At 36.8% G+C, this 18,972-nt stretch overlaps 3 protein-coding genes across 5 annotated transcripts; 1 reads left to right on the forward strand and 2 right to left on the reverse strand.

Moving 5' to 3' along the window:
• LOC119068453 (sodium-independent sulfate anion transporter-like) lies at positions 1-6,301 on the forward strand. 2 transcript variants are annotated; one of them, XM_037172034.1, is made up of 9 exons: positions 1-74; positions 3,704-3,982; positions 4,044-4,214; positions 4,271-4,491; positions 4,561-4,720; positions 4,795-4,959; positions 5,024-5,286; positions 5,346-5,699; positions 5,756-6,301. In XM_037172034.1, coding segments are annotated over exons 1-9 (1,875 nt in total). In that variant the 5' UTR covers positions 1-73; the 3' UTR covers positions 6,017-6,301. The 2 variants fall into 2 exon arrangements, with proteins under 2 accessions (XP_037027929.1, XP_037027928.1); XM_037172033.1 differs by lacking the exon at positions 1-74 and adding an exon at positions 2,783-2,915.
• Positions 6,302-6,303: 2 nt separating this feature from the next.
• LOC119068474 (sodium-dependent phosphate transporter 2-like) lies at positions 6,304-8,624 on the reverse strand. 2 transcript variants are annotated; one of them, XM_037172082.1, is made up of 6 exons: positions 8,365-8,624; positions 7,671-8,300; positions 7,408-7,599; positions 7,015-7,351; positions 6,770-6,955; positions 6,304-6,704 (listed from the first exon to the last, which is right to left on the reverse strand). In XM_037172082.1, exons 2-6 carry the CDS (start codon positions 8,095-8,097, stop codon positions 6,443-6,445), a joined length of 1,404 nt encoding a protein of 467 aa, XP_037027977.1. In that variant the 5' UTR covers positions 8,098-8,300; positions 8,365-8,624; the 3' UTR covers positions 6,304-6,442. The 2 variants fall into 2 exon arrangements, with proteins under 2 accessions (XP_037027977.1, XP_037027978.1); XM_037172083.1 differs by lacking the exon at positions 8,365-8,624 and having other exon boundaries at positions 7,671-8,346.
• A 3,194-nt stretch (positions 8,625-11,818) lies between these two features.
• On the reverse strand, positions 11,819-15,434 carry LOC119068468 (putative fatty acyl-CoA reductase CG5065). The gene is made up of 8 exons (XM_037172065.1): positions 15,199-15,434; positions 13,627-13,903; positions 13,316-13,564; positions 13,095-13,253; positions 12,736-13,031; positions 12,362-12,645; positions 12,085-12,301; positions 11,819-12,018 (listed from the first exon to the last, which is right to left on the reverse strand). Exons 2-8 carry the CDS (start codon positions 13,894-13,896, stop codon positions 11,940-11,942), a joined length of 1,554 nt encoding a protein of 517 aa, XP_037027960.1. The 5' UTR covers positions 13,897-13,903; positions 15,199-15,434; the 3' UTR covers positions 11,819-11,939.
• Positions 15,435-18,972: the final 3,538 nt, after the last annotated feature.

The following is an 18,972-nucleotide window of genomic DNA, read 5'->3' on the forward strand; positions in this document are numbered from 1 at the left end:
AGATTTTCGTCATTTGTTCTGTAGTGGTTGTCATATAAGAAAAATTTTTGTATTCTCATAGACGTTGATTGCAAGTACGTAAAATTTACTGATTCAATAATTGAATTTAATGTGCAGTGTGAGTGTGTGCGTGGAGAAATAATTATTGCTTTAATGGTTATAATTGATTGGCAATTTGTGTTCAATTAGCGCTTCGTGAATTATTTAAAAATGTATCTTCGTAATCGTTACATCCTAAGAAGTACACTATGTGTAATTACGAGGAGTGTCTAATTTTGATCGAAAGATTACCCAAGAATGTAGAGCTGGGTGGACTCAGTGTCCATATTACAATTTAATAGCAGAATACTTACTGGCCCATGTTATCAACCAAGTTGACACATTAAGTGCAAAGGTTTACTAAGTCTGGGGGGCCAGCAGATGTGACTACACAGACTAGATGATAAATGCTAAAAACGTTTTTATTCAAGTGTGACAATATGGGTTCATTTGAAAAAAATGAATGCGGAAGTTTCTTCGTTACAACGTAAAAAGCTCAATACTGACAAAAAAAAAGTTGAAAACTTCACCTGGAGCGGTAACTTTGTCTCCAGGTAACCTACATTTTGTCACAGCTGCATTTTTGATATGGGGTGCTACATCTGTAGAAGCTAATCTAGATCTGGAGACAAAGTTACCCGCTACAGTTAAGATTTTGAACTATTTTTTGTAATTGAAGACCTTGATAGTACTCAAAAACGTTATTTCCATCAGCGATTCCATTAGTCAAAATTTAGTAGGATCCACTGGACTCACCGATAATCATTAAAAAATCTGAAAAAATTCGATAGAACGATCATCTGAACAAACAAATCCGAATGTTTGGATTCTTGTCTGTCATCTGAATTTACTCCTGATTGCTAATGCATATGGTTGTAAGTTGCTAGAAATTGCCAGTCAACGGAAGGTTATACTACAACCTTCGTTGATTAACAATCCCATGTGACTTTAAATTATAAAAACCGTATGTTTAATGTAACCACAAAATTACGTCACATGTGCACACAGAATCACCCACAACGACGAAGTGTTTACTCGAGTTTTTAGCCCCGTACGAAGTACTGGGGGCTTATAAGATTAATATGCCGTTTGTAACACGTCGAATTGGAAGCAGACAGTAAGGGCAAAGCATTCGGTTATGTTCATAGATGACGAATCCGCAATAAAAAAAATGTCCGTCCGTCCGTCCGTCCGTGACCCCTCTAGCTTGAGTAAATCACAACCTTTTTTCAAAATTCTTTTTTTTCCCGATTGGTATCGACAAAAGTAAGGTCAAGTTCGAAAATGGGCATGGTAGGGTCGGCCCCTCCAGAGCTAGGGCCCTATAGGTGTTTTTCAGTCTTTCGACGATATCTACCGAAATACGCACGCAATAGCTGCTTGTGATATATTAAATGAAAGGTATTGACGAGTAGAACAAAGTTGCTGAACATTGTTTTGGGGTAAGATGCAACGTGGGCTTGTTGGGAGGGCTCAAAGGTCGTTACTCGGCCCTAAGTGTTTTTTGCACATAAATCGAGTAAATCTCATCCGATTTTGCTAGATTTAGTTTTTTATGGAAGGTAATTGAATACCGAAAAGAACGTGACGAAAAAAGTTTCAAATTAGGGCCCTTGGACTAAGGCCGCTACTCGGCCCTAAGTGTTTTCTGCACATAAATCGAGTAAATCTCAACCGATTTTGCTAGTTTTTGTTTCATTTGAGAGGTTTCATTTGAATACCCAATGGAAAGTTGGCAAAAAATTTTGGGTTTCTAAAATAATGTCGTAAATTGTTGGTTTTATTTGAAAGGTACTTCGTACGGGCTTTCGTAATTGCGCTATGCGCAATTTTAAAAATGAACAGTTTCAGTAAATTTGACAATGCCCAACTTGACTTGCATTTTGGTAACAGACGCAAGGGTTGTAGACGTATTAGGGTTCCGGGCTTATTAGGGCTACGGACGTATTATGGTTGCGGACGAAATAGGATTACGGGTTGTACGGGGCTAAGTCGCAGCAAACGCTCCGACTGTTCTGATGCCTTGTTTATTAGAAATTTCTCACATTGGCAAATGGTTCGATTTGTGGAATAAATCTCCGAAAAAAAACAAATTTTTGAATAAACAATCAAACGATAATGTCTCTCAACATATTAACGCTAAAAATTCGACTTCTCATGTCTGTTCGGCTTGTTCTTTGTTCAATCATTTGTCTTCCGCTGAGTCATAGACAATAATGATTGTCAGAGAAAGAGATCTGCGATACGCAAAAACTTTAAGATTTGTATTTACTTTGTGCTCACTGTACATGAACATCTCATGCTCAATGTTGCAACATGATTATAGGGTGAATTATACATAATCGTTTAGAATATTGTAAGGGGCCGTTCATAAATTACGTAACGCAAAAATCAACATTTTTCAGACCCCCCCCCCCGGGTCTGTAACGCTAAAAGGGTCAAGTTTGACCCAATTTTGTTAGAACCGTAACGCTTGCCTCATACCCCCCCCTCCCCCCTCTAGCGTTACGTAATTTATGAACGGCCCCTAACGGTTATCAAATCATCAAAAATTCATTCTTCATTCATAGCGAGTTATCTAATCAACGTAATTGACTTAGACGAACAAATATTTACATTTCCGTTTTATTTGAATTTATTTTTTATAATTTTTTTTTTTTTCGTTCGTAAATCCTTTATGCGTACCTTGTGTGTGTGTAATTATTTTGATGATCATCATTATCAAATTTATTACTCGTAAATTTGATATTATGAAAAGAGAAAAAAGCGATTTAGTAGTTTGCATATCTTTGAAATGGTTGAGTCCATTAGTAAATCGGTGGAAGAACAAGAAGAGATTCGGTTCTCGTACATTGGCCAAGTGAATAGCGGATATGGTAAAAATAATAGTTGATTAATAAACGTAAGCGGTTCACTGTAACGAAACAAATTTTATGTAGTAGCTGAACGGTCTCCTTGACGAAACGGTTAATGAATTGTTACGAATATAATAGAACCTGAGTATAAATCTAGTTATGTCATGACGTGTGTGTACACCTGTATACTACAGCCAAAATGTTTGACGGAACTTGCAGAGCCAAGAGAGGGTTATCCGAGCTCGCAGGCTCTCTCATCTCTTCTGGCTCATCTGTCGTATCTCAGTTTTTTCTACTTGTTGATTTGAAGCATATCGTGTAGTAAGTGATCAGGGAATCGCATACCTAAGCACTTAGTGTGTACATCTACAGTGTTACACGATACCGATTGAACTCTGGACGATTCATTGAATGTTAGAAAACTGTTGTCAAATCATAAAAATTAACCTGTCACAGACGGCAGTTTTACTATCTGATCTATTACTTCATTTTATCGAAGATTTTCAAAGATTGATTTCAGAAATCTTTTACTTCATTTGTTTTGACCACGATTTTTGCTATATAATACCTCATTTGTCAAAGCTTGTTGTTTATTATTGCTGGTGTTGTCAATAGCAAGTGACAACCGTCTGTAACAGATTAATGAGGACTATCGTACCTGGTTTATATTGTTCTAATGGCGTTCTAACAACACTCTGTCGTGTTGCAATAGTAGAACGATGGCCTAACGTTTCTTAGTATGCTAACCACAGTATGATAAGCCTGAAAAGACTGTAATTGTCAAAAAATATTTTTCCACTTCAACTTAGTGTTAGAAAATGAAGCCGAATCACATCGACTCCGGGGCATTGACGATCCGGAAGACCGTCCGAAGCGAATTCTAAAACTGAAACCGTCCATAAATTGGAAAGGACAACTGAAGAAACGCATATTTATACTGTCATGGATACGAAAGTATGACAAAGACACCGCTATCGGTGATCTAATAGCCGGCATAACATTAGGATTGACTATCATTCCGCAAGCAATTGCTTACGCTGCTTTGGCGGGATTACCATCACAGTATGGCTTATATTCGGCATTTATGGGTATGTTACTATGATACATTGGACACAGCTGACAATATTGTGATTTTCAATTTGTATGAAGGTTCCTTAATCTACGTATTCTTTGGAACCATTAAGGAAGTATCAATCGGGCCCACTTCATTGATGTCGCTACTTACATTACAGTATACATTAGACAAACCACCGCAATATGCGATAGTATTAACATTTCTAGCTGGTTGCATTGAATTATTAATGGGCATCCTCAGATTAGGTGTGCAACTAATGATTACATTCCATGTGCACTGACAAAATTGATATTTTTAAAAGGATTCGTCGTGGATTTCATATCGGTACCGGTTACCAATGCCTTTACTTCAGCAACATCACTAATCATTATAGGAGCACAGCTGAAAAATCTCCTCGGAATAAGTTACTCGTCGAAGGGTTTTGCTGACTCACTGTACAATCTGATTGTTTATATTGGTGATAGCCAATTGTGGGATGGTGTACTGGGTCTGATCTGTTGCGTTTTTCTGCTGCTATTGAGGGTATGTTTGTAAAATCAAAAAGCATTTTAATTCACAAATTCTAATCATTCTTTTGTCACCATCATGCAGCAATTGAAAGACGCAAAGCTCAAATCGGAAACCAATTGGGCCAAAGTATTTAACAAATTCATTTGGTATTTGAGTCAAGCGAGGAATGTTTTGATTGTTATAATCACATCATGTGTTGCATATCAATGGGCAATTGGGACTGCACCATTTAAACTATCTGGTAAGAATGACTGAGCCGAAAACTCTGAAAAATTGATCGTGTTGGTTGATTGCATGACCTTTGCTCTATTACAGGAAATGTTGAACCTGGTATTCCGAGCTTCTCATTGCCTCCATTTCAGTTCGAACACAATAATCAGACAATCGGTTTCATTCAAATATGCACGGACCTGGGAACTGGAATCGCCGTTGTACCATTGGTGGCTGTTCTAGCCAACGTAGCCATCGCTAAGGCGTTCAGTATGTGTTGCAGCTAAAATTGATCGAATATATGCAAGAAACATCGAAATGTTTTATCATCTAGGTACTGGATCAACGGTTGACGCTACCCAGGAGATGTTTACATTGGGCATATGCAATCTTCTTGGCTCCTGTGTATCGTCGATGCCGACTTGTGGAGCATTTACAAGATCAGCTGTAAGCCATGCCAGCGGAGTAAGAACTCCGTTTGCTGGAATTTATTCGGCCACGATCACGTTGCTAGCGTTGAGCTTATTGACTCCGTATTTTTACTTCATTCCAAAAGCAACGTTAGCTGCAGTCCTAACCATTGCTGTGATGTTTATGGTTGGTTTGGTCTGATAGATTTAAACAAACTTACTCTCATCAATCGAATTCGTTTTCAGATTGACTTCAAGCTGCCGCTGCATTTGTGGCGAAATTCAAAGCGTGATTTTTGGGCCTGGTGTGGTTGTTTCATTGTGTGTCTAGCTGTTGGTGTAGAAATTGGTCTCTTGTTCGGAGTGGTGTTAAACGTATTGCATCTGTTGTACATGTGGGCCAGGCCAGAGACTACCGTAAAAGCAGAGGACATCGACAACATGCAGTACATCCATGTGACCTTGAACATTGGAATGTTTTTCCCGGGTATCGACCATTTACGCCAAATGGTAAACAAGGCATTGTATGCTGCTGACTTTAAGGTTCCCGTTGTTATCGAATGCATCAAAATCACCGGCTTGGATTATACAGCCGCACAAGTAAGTTGAATGGAAGTCGGGGGAATTTTAGTTCTATTTTCACATTTTCAATTTAGGGACTGTGTAGTTTAGCCAAAGATTTGAAGGAGCACCGGCAAGTGTTGGTACTTCAAAATTTGGACACAAAGCTGCAGAGTTATATTTCGTCGGAGAATGTGATCTTTTGTAGCAGAGAGGAAACATTGAAGGAGATCATTACACAGGAATCGATCCGCAGTGGATCGATTAGTTTGATGGCGCATATTAGGGCTTCCATTGACTTGGGGTATAAAGTTGACCCGTTGATTGATCACACCGATGTAGAAAATCAGAACTGAATGAATTGTGCTTAGTAAATAACAAATTACGGGCACTCCTAGTCAAAGCTGTTGTGTCATTCAGTTCTCTTCGAGTTATTTGAATTTTATTTTTTTGTTGTTCCTTGCTGTTTGCTTGGTATGAAAAATTTTGATGTACAAGGGGTCAATAACCTAGCCGTTTTGTAGATGGTTTTCCGACCGAAAAAGAAATTAATTGCACAATTGTTCCTGCCAAGCAACATTAGGTTGAATGTAATCTATTTGAATGTTATTTATTGACAATATTAAAGAAACTAAATCCAAGCGAAATTGAATTTCGTTTTTATTGATAACAATATGCTCATACAGACGAGACAGGCACTTCGTTTGATATCGCTAAATGTTAATTTTTACAATAAATTAAAGGCTTAAGATGAAATGCGCGAACGTTCTCTTTACCTCTCGTCAGGAAATTAACGAATATTTAAAAATTAACATTAAGAGAGCGCTACATGAACCAGCTGCCGGCACTGTTATCACCCAAGCATAAATAATCGACCGAAATAGTGACCAGTCCACTGTTTGCTCTACGTTCCCTTCGACTCGACCATAGATCCAACCAGATGCAACAATACCACCAACAATACAATGTGTACTTGAAATGGGAATACCCAGTTTACTGGCCAACAGTACGGTCATTGCTGCACTAATTTCCACTGAAAATCCTCTGAAAATGATTACCAAGGAAAGAATGAATCTATCGATTTGTAAAATAAAATTGCGATTGCTCACGTAGTTGGACGAATTTTTGTAAGTTTATGTCCGACTGTGTCGTTAACACGTTTCCCTAATACCCACAATCCGACGCACATTCCAACGGCACCATAGAGCAAAAGTAAAATTGGTGATTCAGCCTTTTGTAGAACAGATCCATCCTTGTAAATCATCCATATGGCGATCAATGGACCGATTGCATTGCTGAAGACAGATTTGTCGGTCAATGTATCATCTAAACTAAACATCATCTCGTCCGTTACCTAACATCACTTCCGCCATGCGCGAAACTGGTGAATATCGCAGAGAGTATCTGCAGGAAATGGAATAGTCTGTTAACTTTTGCGTCGCTCTCAATCTTTGGATTTTGCAGAACGGGAGCGTTGATAGAAACAGTGGAAGTCGCCACTGTTACTATCGAGTCAACACTTTGTCTGATTGAATTTCTGAATAAATTCGGTTCAGCTGTGTCGTCTTTGTTTAAGATTTTCTTCCGTTGCCATGGCACCACAAACAGCTGACATACGATAGCAACGACTATCATAGCACCGATACTGATTGCGAAAACTTGCCACAATACCAGATTTTCCATGCCGAGAACTGTAGGGAATATCGAGAGGAAATAAATTTCAAATTCCACGAATACGATCTCTCACGTTTGGATCCATTTAGAGTAACGGTCAACACATTCAAGAAAACTGTTAATGCGTAAATGATGGGCAAGGAAATTAGTCCAGCGCTGATTGGATTTCTCGCTTCCATTATACACTTGCGAATTATTGTGAGAATTACAACGCAAGTGAATCCACTAGTTATGGGAGAAACGAACCAGGAGGCAGCAATAGTACCTACGAAACACGTAATAAACCGATAACCAATAAAGAACAATAATCTCCATCAAATCTTCATCGAATTTTACCCAAGACTTTGTAATTGAGTCCAACAGCACCACGGGCAACTAACGAGAATCCGACCGTCGAGCCAACGATGGAATGTGTAGTTGAAACAGGAAGTTTAAAATAGGTGGCAAGAAGAATCCATAGTGCACTTCCAACCAATGCCGACAACATTCCCAGTGCCAGCTCAGTTTCACTTCCCTCATAGTCTTTCACATCAATGATTCCTTTCCGAATCGTGTCAGATACTTTGTAGCCTAACAAGACTGCACCAGAAGTCTCAAAAATGGTAGCTAGGATGCAAGCTTGCCGAAATGTCAGGACGCCGGAGCCGACCGATGTTCCGAATGCATTAGATACATCATTCGCACCAACTCCAAAAGCAAGAATGAACGAAACGAAAAATCCAGTTATGACTAACCACAATAATTCAGATGAATAAATCTCCATGATTTTTAATAATGTTGCAGAGTGCTGCAATTATTGTACACTGATTTCGTTACGGTTTAACGACACGGCAGATACTACGCCGCCCTCAAAGCGACAGTATAATTTGTCTATTTGAACATCTCAATTAAACGATAACGATTACAAAGTCGTTCCGTCTACACTTCTTAAATTTGGTTGAAGATTTGGGTTGAGGAAAACTTTATCTGCGGAAAAATATTTCATTCATTTTGTTCTTTAAAATTATTTATCTTACGGCACTCTCGCTACCTCTATCTCCCTCACTCTATGATGCTGTGGTTTTACTATGTAGGATTTACTTAACGAAATCTTTTCAACAAAACTTTTATTTAGTGCATCACAAAGACATGTCTGCCTATTAAAAATAATTTAACAAAAAAACACTTGCTACTGAAAACTAAATGTTCACTAAAAGCAACAGTTGCATGTATGTATGTACTAGTACTACATACGTCTTGTTGAGTCGTTTCGACAAGGTAAACATTTTTACGTATTTTATTTATCCAACAATATGTTTTCACGATCTTTTCCTGATGAAATAAATTAATTTTTTTTGTGAATATTTAGATCGATAAATTAATCATTCAACAATAAAATTCATAAGGGGCAATTCAGTGAAATCAATGGGAAAGAAATAGGTATCGGACGCCATACCATACATTATTGGAATCGTTGTAGATTACTGGATAAGGTGGAGGTTCTAGCGGAGGAGACACTTACCGCAACTATTGGTTTTCGTTGCTAATCGAATCGTTAGCAAATTTATAAACATTTATAAATATGTAGCTTGTCTGCACCATTAAGACCAAACAGATCCATTAATTGGTTTCACAAAACACTGACCCATCACTGCTCATGTGCTGTCTTCTGCAAAGAATGGTATGAGACAGTGTCACAGATAACCTGTTGTGGACAGCTATCATCTGCTATCGATAAAGACTGCTGGAATAAACGACAAGCTCTGACTAATACGATCTTATTTATAGCAAAAAGCATTTTCGCATTAATGAAGTAAAAGATTCTAAAGTTGATCGTAGACATTTTACAGACGGTAACAGATGCCTGTGAAAGGTTTGAAAATTGTTGTTTTTTTTGAAACTTTTATTTTCATCAGCAAGATCGAATTCATCGGAGATAAGTCCAAATTAGCAGTGCACAGGAGTTTGTGGGTTTTCATTGTAGTGTGAAAGAAAAACCGTGCTGGGTGTTCTTTCCCATGCCAGCATTAGAGGTGTGCGCCGCCGAGTATAGCCGGCGCGCCGCCGGCTGGAGGTACTTAGCCGAGCGCCGCCGCCGATACAAAAATATGACATCAGCCGCCGCCAGCCGCCGACTATTTTCATCAGCTGGACAACAAAATAAGTTTAGGGCCTCATTCAACTAAATATCTAATAGCTTAGCGTTTCTTTGAATGGTAGCAATCGCAAATCTTCGTTCTTAACACGTAATGTCTTTTAAAAGCATAATTTCTATTATTGTTTAGGTATATGGAATATTCCATCGATTTAAAAGGGTTCGTTGAGTGCTGTAAAACATCATGTATGTTTAACGTAAACTTCCTTCTGAGAAACCGCGTGGAATGATAAGAAAATTGCGATTTTTACTTATTATTATAATTTGACGTAAAACATTCGATTTATAAGTCGATTGACAATACATTTTATATGGAAAAATTCCTTTTAATTTCCTTGTTTTACGTCAACTTAAAACTAAATTAAATTAAATTAAATAAAAATCGCAATCTGCCCTAATGTCATATTACAAATATCTTGTGTTGAATTTGTATTTTTTTTTTTTTTTTTTTTCGACTCTTGTCTCACCTTGCATTTCAAGAAGAGTTTTTTTTACTCTCTAGTGAGTCACTAGTCATAGGACAGTCTCGGAATTATAAGAAGTAACTATTACAATCCAATCAGCGCTATTCATTCCACATGCATTTCCAACTTTATGACATTTACGTATGTATTATAACGTGTAAATCGTATGTGGAATGAATATCGTCGATTGGATTGTAAATTAAACTAAACTTTTTAAAGCTCTGGGGCGATCCACAAAATCTGCATTTTCCAGACTTATCATTATATCTCGTAATTACGTTTCCATATAGTTTTGAATATTTTGCACTATCTGTAACAATATGTCCAGACCTACCTGTGACTCTTTCGAGTTACGTACTTTATGGACCATCCCTCTGCATTTTATGAAAAATAAACTCGAGTCGTACCACTAAAGTAATTAGTTTTTAACAACGAACTTTAGAAGTTTCGTTGTTCTTTCGACTATTAGCAAACCCAGTTTATTGGTATCTTCGAATTAAATTTTCAAAGATTCAAAATTTGAAAGAAATGAAGTTAGTCGAGTTGGATAAGCGCTGGATTTATAAACCAGAGGTTGCTAGTTCAAGCCCAGCTGTGGACATTATGAGCAAAAATGCTTTCACTTCAGATTTTGATGTCTAGTATGTTTCACTAAATAAAAATTAAACTTTGTTGGTTTTACACCAGAGTTCACAGGAACTCATAAATCTTGTATTAGATTAGAAATGAAGTAGGTATTCTTATGAGTAACTGTAAAAACATTGACTTTTCTATGAATTATTTTTAAATTATTCAAAATATATCGGCGCGCCGCGGCTGAGCCGAGCCGCCGAGAAATATCGTTGAATTTTTGACCGGCGCACACCTTTAGCCAGCATACAAAACAAGCAAAATATCATAGGGTAAACGTACGGGATAGCTCAGTAGTTACATGCTGGCCTTTCCCCAAAATCATCTGGGTTTGATTTCCGTGCCAGACAATTTCACATGGAATTTTTCTAGCAATTATATCGCATTAACGCCCTAAAATACGTTGAGTTTGTGTACATACATCTAGCCTACAATAAGGAGAGAGATATTTGCTTTGCATACTTCGCGGCGTAATTCAGAAGTCACGTTAAACTGATGGGTTAATATGCTGTTAATGAGGTCTCGTAATTTACGAGTCGTAAATTTTGGCAATGAATAGATAGACAGAATGCTTTAAGTGAATTTTGTTAATTTTGATTACAAACTTCGGTTCATATATTAAGTTGCCCCTTTATTGAGAAATGCACACATGAATATTATTTATCGTTGTAGGACAGTGACAAAGTTGACGTATAAAATATGGAATTGATTACTGATAAATATAGAGCACGCAAAAATTAATGGCATCCCATTGAAAGAGAAGCAATTTGCAGAAATGTTCATCAAATTCATCAATATTAGTAGTCTTACCCGTTAACAGACGGCAAACACATCAGCACTTCTTCTATCGGATCAATTAAATACTTGATTATATCTAAGTATTTTCGATCGATGAATTTCAAATATTTTACTTCATTTTTTTAAACATTGCTATATAAGGCCACATATGTCACAGCTTGTCGTTTATTACTGTATTCATTATTGATAACAGATGATAGCCGTCCCTGTTAGGTCCATTGTGATGCATTCCTCAAGATATCCCTTCAAAGAATGTTCTTCTTTCGCAAAGCACTTAGCAGGGTAATAGAGAGTTTACCACGTCAAATAACTGTAATTTTGCAAATGGCATTAATCAAACAAGAGGTATGGAAATATTCGCATATTTAGACTGAAGGACACTTTGTTCTATTATCCTGCTAGGTTCTTTGTCTTTGGACAATGTCTGACGTCTACATCCTCATGCCTACATGCCTTCGTCAGTTTCAGTTCCGTATTTATTGTGCAATTAACGTTTTGTTCTTATAGTAAACAGGGGGTAGCAGTAGATATAATTTCTTCAAATAATTTTTCTTCAAAATCGGCCCAACGATCCAAAGGTTATGAGAACAGTCCCCAATATAACCATAGAACAATACCAATGAAACCGAGATGCATTAACCATTTAGCGACGTACAATCTGAAATCCGAAATGGATGCATCGTACACACGTTAATATGCTGCGTGTTGCTTATACAGCAATTACCTTTTCAATGCCTTCCGTGCGGCTACCATACTCTCCAGTCCATCTTTCAGCACATATTTTCTGATGCCAAACATGTAATTTTCGATGTATGAATCCCAGTTCATGACACGTATGTCACAATTGAAGTCACGGCCATCCGTTGCACCGTCTATTTCAGATATCAGTTCTCGCATATTTGTCGTTTCGAATTTCCATTCATGCATGGCAAAAAATTCACCTGCAAAAATTTTACAATGCAATCGATGCAACGTTAACGATCACATCCACTTCACCATACCCGTGTCAGCGGCAGCTTTATATCTCTTAGCAATTTTCAGTAGAAATGGCTTTGTGCCCTTTAGCCGCAGTAAGACATCAAACAGAAGCGCCGGCAGAAAATGATAAAACCATTCGAAGAATGTGTGGACGATACGGTTGGTGCGATAAGAAAAGTTCGGATAGAGCATCACATACTTTGTTGGATTCTTTCGGGCATATTTCAGTGTCGCTAAGCCATAGTCCTGCCATATCACCGGATTTAATTCGCCCGATGTACAATTGTACACACGAATGGAGTTCGATCTTAATGGACATTTGGAAGAGAAACGTTTGTCGATTACGTCTTTCGTGATAAACATCCCATAAAGTATGGACTCCCCCTTCATCCCTTACGGTTTAAAGTAATTCATCCATGCCGCTGCGATCATGGTATTGCAAACGATATCAACTGGAATCAGATCCATTACCAGGTTTTTGTTGCACATAATACTCGTTATTGTTCCACGCGAAATTTCCATCATTATACCGGTGATACCATTGATATTATCCACCCAGCCAGGAAACGGTTCATGCAAAGCGGCTGTTACAATAGACGGTCGAACGATACAAATTGGCAGGCGATGATGGTAATCAGCGGCAATTTGTTCGGCAATTGATTTAGTCAGAGTGTAGGTGTTGGGATGGGAACCCTACAACATTTTTGAAGAATTTAGTGAATCGAACTGCTAGAATACTGTACTCAAGGTTCTTACCTGTAGGCTGACTGCGATTGAATTGACAACCTCACTCGGCAAAACATTCACACATTTTATGAACGAATCGGTGTCGAAAGGTACTTTTGGGGGATATACCGTTTCTTCGACGTGTTCTTTGCAGGGATTAGTGTATGCGGTCGATACATGGATAATGCTCTAGTAACAAAATAGTGAAATGATTAGTATCTCCAGGAGTTGTGAGAGATTGGGAAGAATACTTTTAATTGGGTCATTCTCTCGCACAAGTCCCACAAACGTTTACTGCCCAGTGTGTTCATGTTAGCAGCATCCTTCAATTTCTGATCAAACCGCACCGTTGCTGCTGAATGGAAAACAATATTCACAGTTCCGGTTAGTTTTGTTACGTCCGCATCTGTTAGACCAATCAAAGGTTGCGCTATATCGCCAGCCACACACACCAGTTTATTCAACTGATTTGGATTGCTTGATCGTATCCGATCGAAGATCTACGGATAGTGAGTTTAATGAAAACTGTAGGTAACTCGAATGGTCGGAAAAGTGGACTAACTGGATTTTTTATTAGGTCAGCGTATCGTTTTTCGCTGCTCAAACCGCGCTTCGATCGAACCAATACGTACACACACTGTATGTCCTCGCATGTGCGCAAAAGCTTTTCGATCAAAACTTTTCCGAGAAATCCCGTTCCTCCTGTAACCAGTACGCAGGCATTTTTGTAGAAGCCTTTTATCATCAAACGATTTGTGTCGAAGGGATTGCTGATGTTGTTGTTGGGGTCCACATACATTTTTGATAAAGCCATTTCGTTTGGATCCATCATTGCAAGTCTGTAATGGTAACCAATACATCAGTGTCTTTTATGTATTAGTAATTGTATAGGTCATATAGGACGACGGACTAATTTTAAAACTTATATCGCGAAAAAGAATACGAGAGCCGAAAGCCTACATGAATGGCAGTTTATCATTAATGTAAGAATGATGAGACAATCAATAGATTTCACAAATACAACGTTTATTATTAGGCTGTGCTTTAAGAACTCTGCTATATTGTAATGCCGATAAAAGTTTTCTTCAATTTCTTAAAAATTCCAAATTTTTTTTAGAAATTACGGAATTTTGTAGAATAGTTTGTAGAAAATCCTATAAGTTTCTACAAGTTCAACAATAAACAAAAATTTTTAAAAAATTTTGAATTTTGTAGAAATTTATAAAAATATGAAATTTTCTAGAGGTTCTTAAAAAAATTCTAAAAAAATAGGTACAGACGCTAGGAAACCCGCACGACCCAATTCCAATTATACCACCAGATTACACTAAGAGAAACAATAGTCATTTGTGTACCTGATTTGCACGATTGATTTTAGGCAATTTCGCGAGTTGAGGCCGAACGGAATGAGGCTTACAAGCGAAAGTGCCTAAAATCAATCGTGCAAAGCAGGTACACATGCGAGTTTTCATGCAAAGGGAAGCTTAACTTTTCCTGAACAGCCGTCAATAAATGACGAAATGGCGGACATTTCAATTTTACACTGTTCTAGGACATTCTGGACATTCTATTGATCAAAAATGCGATCAATCAAATTGTTCTAGCTAGATCAAACTTTCTTTTTGTCGCGGCTACAAACCGACTACGTCAAGTATAGGCTACAAGTCAACTTATAAATCCGAATTTATAAGTTACAAGTCAATGACTTAAAGTCATGAGTCATAAGTTATGCGTTGACTACTTATAAAGTAAAGGTTATAAGTCGGAAGTTGTAGAGATTGTGACCTGGTGGCCCATATAAAGTAACAAATTTTTAGAAACCAATATAAAGTCGATTTAATAATCCCAAAAATCTATAAATTAACCCACAGAAGCCTGAAAAATGTATCAAAGTTCTGATGTTCTTGAGCTGACATACCGTAGAACAACTTTTTACTTAGAATAACGTTTTGATTAATTAAGTAAAAATTAATTTTGCACAAAAATGCTTATTACTGATATTTTGAAAAAGGACAAATTGAGTTGACTAACATTGACACGAACACAAAAAAATGTTCTAATTTTCAGAATGTTCCACTTTTAGAAATAGATTCATTTTCGGTCAACCGAAAAACGCTTGGCACATTTTACTTACATGTTGCTCGATTCCTCGAATCCTATAGGTATGACTCGTTTCTAATAAATTGTTCTGAGATATCCTTACTTTCTACAAATTCATTGTTTGCGATAACATTTGAATTCACTGATATGAAAATAGAAATTTAATCAAAATTTACTTTCCTTAAAATCAACTTATAATGCTGAATCTAGATGCACTTTTCAAATGCATATATTGCACATATAATCTCACGAAGATAAAAACAAACTGAAATGTTGTTCAAAAGCAAAACATTATTTTGATTACAATTTCCACGATATGAGTAAAAAATATTTGTGCAATGTTTTCGCAATCATTGGTAGGAGAATGTAACGTCTTATGGGAGAAATTTCGCACTCCCAACTAGTTAATAAAAAAAATAGATATTTTAAAATTTATGAAACATAATTAGCTTCAATTTAATTATTATTTGATAACACATTTTCGTTGATGTAACACTTTTTTCTGCGAACAATTCTGTTATATTTACGGAATATGGGTTGTCTGGGGATATTTGAATCGTATCGATATCGGAAGAAGTGCGTTACCCCCCTCCGTATCTAGAAACCTTTAAAAGTTAACCACCAAGACAATCGGATTGTGAATGGTCTAGAAGATCAAATTTCAAGACTTTACTTTACACTAACAAATGAACGGAAAAAAGTCAAGTGGATCGATTTCATGTGGACCCTCATAAAACAGTTTTTTCTTAAATTACATTAGAACCGTACAACGTACGTACAGCACTAACAACGTACATTAGGGATAAACCATTATGGCTTGTGAAGTTCGTGAGTATGTCAATTTCGTGAACTTTTGACATTTCTTCCATATATTTTATGTCAAAACTTTACAAAATCACCATACTCACGAACTTCACAAACCATAATGGTTTACCCCTAAATATGTGACATGTAGTAGCGATCAATTTGTATCTTCGCACATTCCGTTTTTTTAAATGCGCGATAGTTCCAAAGTACAAACTGACCGATCATTCCTACTTGTTAGATGCCTTACTAACGCAATTCAAGCATTAGTACTCTACTTGACAGATGTCACTACGATCACTCATGCTTGATTTCAGACTTGCAGTGTTTGTGGACGTACGTAAATTTGACGGTTAAAACTACGTTGTACTGTACTGTGTACTGTTTTGCACACGTAAATACTGTTATTCCCCGTATCTCTGGTTTTTCTCATTTCGAATGTTACTTCAAAGAGAAAATGAGTGAAATCAGAGAAATGGAGAATACAGCAGTAAAACAGCTCAGCTAAGTAGGTGGCAGTATTTACGTGTGCAAAACAGTACTATTGTGATGTAGACAATAATACTGTTCACTTTTAATGCCAACAAATCTATGTTATCAATTTTAGAGATTTTATTGCATACGGTGTGTGGGTATTGTGCGTTATGTACACGACGTACATAAGAGTAAACAAATTTACCCTAAAGAGCTAAAGGTTTTGCAAGCAAAATTATATCACTAGAAAAAGAGATGTTTGCCTACTGCGATAAAATGCCTCACTTATATAAGGCTGGATATAAAAGACTCGTACTAATAATCGCGCAAGCGCTCGTATACGTACACGTCTCTTATATACAGCCTTATAGCAGTAATGTACTATTACAGTAATATAAAAGATAGAAATCAATCGAGCTTCAAGTCATCAATTGCATTTTTCTGCAAATTTCTACATGCACAGTTTTTAAAGTATTCAATAACAACTGCTGTGTCTAAAAAACTTTCATCTCTCAAAATTTTCAACACTTTGTTTTAATCGTTTTAATCATTACTAAACTTTTGATGCATTTTCAGATAGAGAGTTAATTGCATGATAGTCTTCATGTCTAAAATTGTTGAACTGAACACGAATCAAAAAGAGATGATGTTCTCAATTAGTCATGGCCCATAAAAACCATACGATTGAATCGATACTTCATAGAAGATAGGTCTGGATTTAGGTGCAAACCTAGCTCGGACGGTACTCACATTAAAATCAATTTTAAAGTTTGTCAAATAATTGATGGATCACCGTCTAGATATTGTTGCATGCTTAAAATCTTCTCCGAATCGCTGCAGAATAATTGCAAGTAATTATTGAAATGAACCGAAGTATCGTCATACATAAAGCCTATTACATTATGCATTCACCATCAAGAGTTGTAATAAACGTTACGTAATTCTGTCAGAGAAATACACCGACAAACGATTCCTAGGATCATTTCTTTTTTTCAAAATAAATTCACTGAAAAGAATACCATGTTGCATATTTGCATAATTTGTTTTCCAGTCTATATCAGCCGCGGCAATGTACAATTATTACTTGAACAGTGTTCCACCACATCGCATTTCTATAATTTGCAGAATTACAACACTAACACCAATTTGTTCAAAGGAAAGAAAGAAGAAAATAAAAATGCACGTAAGTGTTATTTTACCGTCTGTAACGAGCATTTTCTTATTACGGCCGTTATAACAGCGGTCTATGCATCTATAAATGTGATTTCTTTAGAAAGATGTTCACCTACTTTTAAAAATATCCGGTATATTCGACTTGTACTGTTCAGTTGGCTTATATATTGTGGTTTCATAAAAATGGACGATCAGCGTTAATAAGTGATCATTGATCGAGCATTCGTGCTGTTGTTGTTGTTTGTTTTGCTACTGTTGCTGTTAGGTTGTTGTTTACTCATAAAAGTAAAATTTTTATTAAAACCAAACGTAGTTTAGAATGCATTTTCATTACCATCCAAGACTTTCAGATTATTTGATTTGTTATCAAGGAATTCGGTATAAATAACTTTGTTTTAGAAAATTGGTTTGGAAAATAGAAATTTTGGTCTATGTTGGATGTCAGGAATTGGCACATTTTAAAGCTAATGTCTTCGGAGGAACGGGTTCAACTGAGGACAGTGTTGCATTGAATGCAATGCATTCGCTAACCTATTTTTATAGCGGAACAAATGTTAACATAATTCGCTAACCGAATAAAATTTAGAGCGTTATTAGCGAGGGCAAATCTTCAATGTTTTCAAAAAGTATAAACTAACGCAAAATAAAAAATTTATGAGATATGTTGAAGACTCGTAGATATTTCGCATATAAGAGTCTACTATTGATAACTTTGAGGGAAATTCGGTCAGTATTTAGAGAGATTAAAGCTTAGTTAGGCGCGTTACCGTTCAATCCGTATAATCACGTTTAGTATGAGGGAATCAGCTGAAAATTAATCTGAAACAAATTTCGGTTGAAGTGTGATTGCGCTTTCCTGTAGTTTTAATTTTATTTCGCAACTGTGCGAACGAAAAGTTGGCATAATTATAGCGAAAGTATTGGCTGCTGGTTGAGGCATGAGCCCCGTACGTTAGCAAGAGGTCGTTAAGGCCTTTTATATCTAAAGATGGCCAATACTCCAATCGAATGATACCATACTGTCGAGGACTGACCGGCAAATTCGTTCCCAATTCCGATTTTAATTTTTTTACCAGTTTTTCGTATTTTTGGAAAATTTCAATGGTTTCTTTGAACAAGATTTTCGAATTGTTGACTAATCCTTCGTCATTTTACCGAAATTTCACGAATTGTGAAGTGCCGGGAACACTGACAAAAAAGAGTTGAAAATCTTACCTGTTGCAGGTAACTTTGTCTCCAGGTAATCTATTCTATCTGCTACAACTGTATTTTGCATAGCTACAGCTGTGACAGACAAAGCTACCTGCAACAGGTAAGATTTTCAACTCTTTTTTGTCAGTGCAGGGCAATTCAAAAC

Source organism: Bradysia coprophila (genome assembly GCF_014529535.1).
Source record: "Bradysia coprophila strain Holo2 chromosome X unlocalized genomic scaffold, BU_Bcop_v1 contig_185, whole genome shotgun sequence".
In the NCBI taxonomy this organism is placed as follows: domain Eukaryota; kingdom Metazoa; phylum Arthropoda; class Insecta; order Diptera; family Sciaridae; genus Bradysia; species Bradysia coprophila.

What these genes read in the sequence shown, in the direction of transcription:
- LOC119068453 (XM_037172033.1), top strand. Translation starts at nt 2,834, where the DNA reads ATGGTTGAGTCCATTAGTAAATCGGTGGAAGAACAAGAAGAGATTCGG. An exon ending in CCAAGTGAATAGCGGATATG is followed by an intron (nt 2,916 to 3,703) that starts GTAAAAATAATA and finishes ACTTCAACTTAG; the next exon opens with TGTTAGAAAATGAAGCCGAA. An exon ending in TGCACCATTTAAACTATCTG is followed by an intron (nt 4,721 to 4,794) that starts GTAAGAATGACT and finishes GCTCTATTACAG; the next exon opens with GAAATGTTGAACCTGGTATT.
- LOC119068474 (XM_037172082.1), bottom strand. Translation starts at nt 8,097, where the DNA reads ATGGAGATTTATTCATCTGAATTATTGTGGTTAGTCATAACTGGATTT. An exon ending in ACTCAATTACAAAGTCTTGG is followed by an intron (nt 7,600 to 7,670) that starts GTAAAATTCGAT and finishes CGTGTTTCGTAG; the next exon opens with GTACTATTGCTGCCTCCTGG. An exon ending in TACTCTAAATGGATCCAAAC is followed by an intron (nt 7,352 to 7,407) that starts GTGAGAGATCGT and finishes TATTCCCTACAG; the next exon opens with TTCTCGGCATGGAAAATCTG.
- LOC119068468 (XM_037172065.1), bottom strand. Translation starts at nt 13,896, where the DNA reads ATGATGGATCCAAACGAAATGGCTTTATCAAAAATGTATGTGGACCCC. An exon ending in CTGACCTAATAAAAAATCCA is followed by an intron (nt 13,565 to 13,626) that starts GTTAGTCCACTT and finishes CACTATCCGTAG; the next exon opens with ATCTTCGATCGGATACGATC. An exon ending in CAATCGCAGTCAGCCTACAG is followed by an intron (nt 13,032 to 13,094) that starts GTAAGAACCTTG and finishes AAAATGTTGTAG; the next exon opens with GGTTCCCATCCCAACACCTA.